Genomic DNA, 3,826 nt, shown 5'->3' on the forward strand with positions numbered 1-3,826 from the left:
AATTTTGCTAAAAAGTTTGTGTCACGATCCGACACAATGGTTTTGGGAACTCCGTGTAATCTAACAATTTCCTTTATGTATTTCTTTGCCAATTGTTCTGAGTTCCATGTTGTTTTTGTTGCTAAAAAGTGTGCGCTCTTGGTTAATCGGTCCACAATTACCCATATCTCATTCATTCCCTGGGCTGTCGGAGGTAGTCCTGTCACAAAATCCATTGCTATTGACTCCCATTTCCAGGTGGGAACATCTAAAGGCTGCAAAAGTCCTCCTGGCCTTTGATGTTCGATTTTTACTTGTTGACAGGTTAGACATTTTGCGACAAATTCGGCAACCTCCTGTTTCATATTATTCCACCAAAACATTTTGCGGAGGTCCTTGTACATTTTGTCCCCCCCTGGATGAATCGAATATCGCGTGTTGTGAGCTTCCTCTAAAATCTTTTTCTTAAGGGTTTCATTATTAGGTACACACAACCGATCTTGAAACCAAAGTGACCCGTCATTTTGGATGATGAACCCAGGGGATTTCCCTATCTCTACGTTCCTCCGAATCTTTTCTAATTGGGGGTCCATCTTTTGGGTCTCTTTTATTTCCTCCGTTAAGTTTGGTCTCACCTCTAAGGCTCTTAGCTGCCCGACACAAACCCCGTCGTCCATGTCGGTACACAGATTTTTATTGCTTTCTTGGATGCTGATTTGATCACCCATAGGCGAGTTAACAGTAAGTCGTTTACGGCTAAGTGCATCTGCAACCACGTTTGCTTTACCTGGGTGGTATTGGATGTCTATTTCATAATCCTTGAGAAACTCAAGCCACCTGCGTTGCCTCATGTTAAGCTCCTTTTGGGTGAAGAGGTATTTCAAACTCTTGTGGTCCGTGTAGATACGACAAGAAACTCCATAAAGATAGTGTCTCCAAATTTTTAGGGCAAAGACCACAACAGCTAACTCCAAATCATGGGTTGGGTAATTTTGCTCGTAAGGTTTTAGTTGTCTTGATGCATAGGCAATTACTTTCCCATTTTGCATTAAAACACAACCCAATCCCTGTTTTGAAGCATCGCTGAAAATTTCAAACCCGTCCGTGCCATTTGGAAGGGTAAGAACAGGTGCTGAGGTAAGTCGTTTCTTAAGTTCACTAAATGCTTTTTCACATTTCTTACTCCATTCAAACTTGGTACTCTTCTTTACAAGGTTTGTGAGTGGTTGGGCGATCTTTGAAAAATCCTCCACAAAGCGGCGATAATACCCTGCCAATCCCAAGAAGCTACGTACTTCTGTAACGTTTTTGGGTTTAGGCCAGTTTATAATTGCCTCAACCTTTTGGGGATCCACTTGTACACCCTTCTCTGAGATAACGTGCCCTAAGAAAATAACCTTGTCTAACCAAAACTCGCATTTCTTCAGCTTAGCATATAGCTTATTCTCCCGCAACGTCTCCAAGACTATTCTCAGGTGTTTACCATGCTCCTCTTTGGTTTTGGAATAGACCAGGATGTCATCAATGAAAACAACCACAAATTTGTCCAAGTATGGCCTGAAGACTCTATTCATGAGATCCATGAAGACCGCGGGGGCATTGGTAAGACCAAAAGGCATAACTACAAACTCATAATGCCCATATCGAGTCCTAAAGGCTGTTTTTGGAATATCTTCGGGTTTTATCCTCAATTGGTGGTATCCTGATCGCAGGTCAATTTTGGAGAATACTGTCGACCCTTGCAATTGGTCAAACAAGTCATCTATCCGGGGTAAAGGATACTTATTTTTAATGGTTACTTTATTAAGTTCACGATAATCTATGCACAATCTCAAACTTCCATCCTTCTTTTTCACAAAGAGTACGGGTGCACCCCATGGTGAGGAACTTGGCCTAATGTACCCTTTCTCTAATAGTTCATCAAGTTGATCTTTGAGTTCCTTAGCTCCGCAGGAGCCATCCTATAAGGTGCCTTAGAGATAGGTCCTACACCGGGTACTAACTCAATCGTAAAATCCACCTCACGATGTGGAGGCATCCCTGGTATTTCTTCTGGGAATACGTCTGCAAACTCTCTAACTACAGGTATGTTAGATACACAGGGTTCAGACTCTGGGATTTGGTGAACTTCACACAGGAACCCTTCACATTCCTGTCGTAGTAACTTTAAGGTTTTAACAAGGGATATGATCCTATTGACTTCGTTTTTTTTCACCCCCTGAAAATTTATTTTGTCCTGGTTTGGTTTCGAAATAGTTACTATTTTCTTATGACAGTCTATAAGAACATGATTTGCTATAAGCCAATCCATCCCTAGAATGATATCAAAATCGTGTAGGTCAAGTTGGACAAGATCAACTAGGAAAGGGTTTTCTTCTATGGTTATGGTACAATCCTTGTATACAACGGAACACGGGATTGTTTCTACGGTGGGTAATCCTATCAGGAGTCCTATATCCGGTTTACTGGGCACTAATTTCAATTTCTTACTTAGCGAATGTGATATAAAAGAGTGAGTTGCTCCGGTATCAAACAGTACACTAACAGGAGTAGAGTTAAATAGAATGTTACCCGTAACCACATCATTTGAATGTTCTGCCTCCTGGGCATTCATCACGTACACTCGACCAGGTACAAGGCCTTGTCTTTGTACCATGTTTCCTTGCGACCCTGGGGGAATCCTAGGGGGGTTGTTGTTGTTAGTGTTGGTGCCCACTCCAGGCGGCTTGCTCCTTGCTATTGGACAATTAACCCTTTTATGATCAGGGCTCCCACACTCAAAGCATTGCAGGATGGGGTACCTACATTGGTTTGTGTTGTGATTGGTTAATCCACATTTTGCACATCGGGGCATCTGGTTTCTTCCCTGAAACATGTTTGAGGGAAACCTTCCTCCTGCCAAATTGAGCTGCTTATTCTGATAATTTTGACCTAACGCACCGCCTCCCTCAAACTTTCTTTTTGGTTTGGTTTGTTCACCCTCACGCTCCTTCATTATCCTTTCTGCATTTGTAGCCTTGTCATACATCTCTTGGTAGTTCAAACAGGTATGGGTTGACAACCTGTCACGAAGACTCCAATTAAGCCCCCTTTCGAAACGATTCATTCTCAATTCCTCAGTCGCCACCATGTGTGGTGCGAATCGAGACAATTCCATGAATTTCGCTGCATATTCCATAACAGACATTGACCCCTGTCTTAAACTATTAAATTCCTCTTCCTTCTGTCTCCTAAGAGACACGGGGTAAAATTTTGACCTCAGGAGTTCCTTAAACTCGGACCATCCAAAACCTTCCTCATTTTTCTTTTCCTTGACTGTTTCCCACCAAAGGTCAGCTTGGCCGACCAGGTAATAAACAGCAAAACCGACCTTCCATTTGTCAGGGCAGTTTACAGCCTTAAAAAGTTTGTCCATACCCCTTACCCAATCCTCAAAGACCACAGGGTCAATTTTTCCGTCGTAAGTTCTTGGGTTATAGCTAGCCATTTTCCTAAAATATTTCATACCCTCATCTTCCCCATTAGACTTATTTCCCTTCACGGCTTCAGCTATCATGGCGACAAGGGTTCTGGTGTCTGACTGGTCTTGGGTTATTTGTTGATTCACCTCCGAGCTTTCGGGGTTAGACATCCTACCGTACGAATGAAAAAAAAGTTAGGTACTTTCTACATAATTCCGCATAGGCCCAAGTAATTACTTACATAGTAGTTATGCATCATATCAAACTTATCATACAACATTCTTATCTTACAACATCTTATTATACATTACATCACACCTACTTTATATTAGCGGGATACCGAGAAAGGGTCGGGTAGTTCATTATCATAGTTGTTATTCTACCCT

General features: G+C 42.0%; 1 protein-coding gene across 1 annotated transcript; it reads right to left on the reverse strand.

The window, feature by feature from the left end:
* Positions 1-1,888: 1,888 nt before the first annotated feature.
* LOC141614244 (uncharacterized) lies at positions 1,889-3,610 on the reverse strand. The gene has a single exon (XM_074433003.1). It carries the CDS (start codon positions 3,608-3,610, stop codon positions 1,889-1,891), a length of 1,722 nt encoding a protein of 573 aa, XP_074289104.1.
* Between the last annotated feature and the right edge of the window lie 216 nt (positions 3,611-3,826).

This window comes from Silene latifolia, chromosome 11 (genome assembly GCF_048544455.1).
Source record: "Silene latifolia isolate original U9 population chromosome 11, ASM4854445v1, whole genome shotgun sequence".
Lineage (NCBI taxonomy): Eukaryota > Viridiplantae > Streptophyta > Magnoliopsida > Caryophyllales > Caryophyllaceae > Silene > Silene latifolia.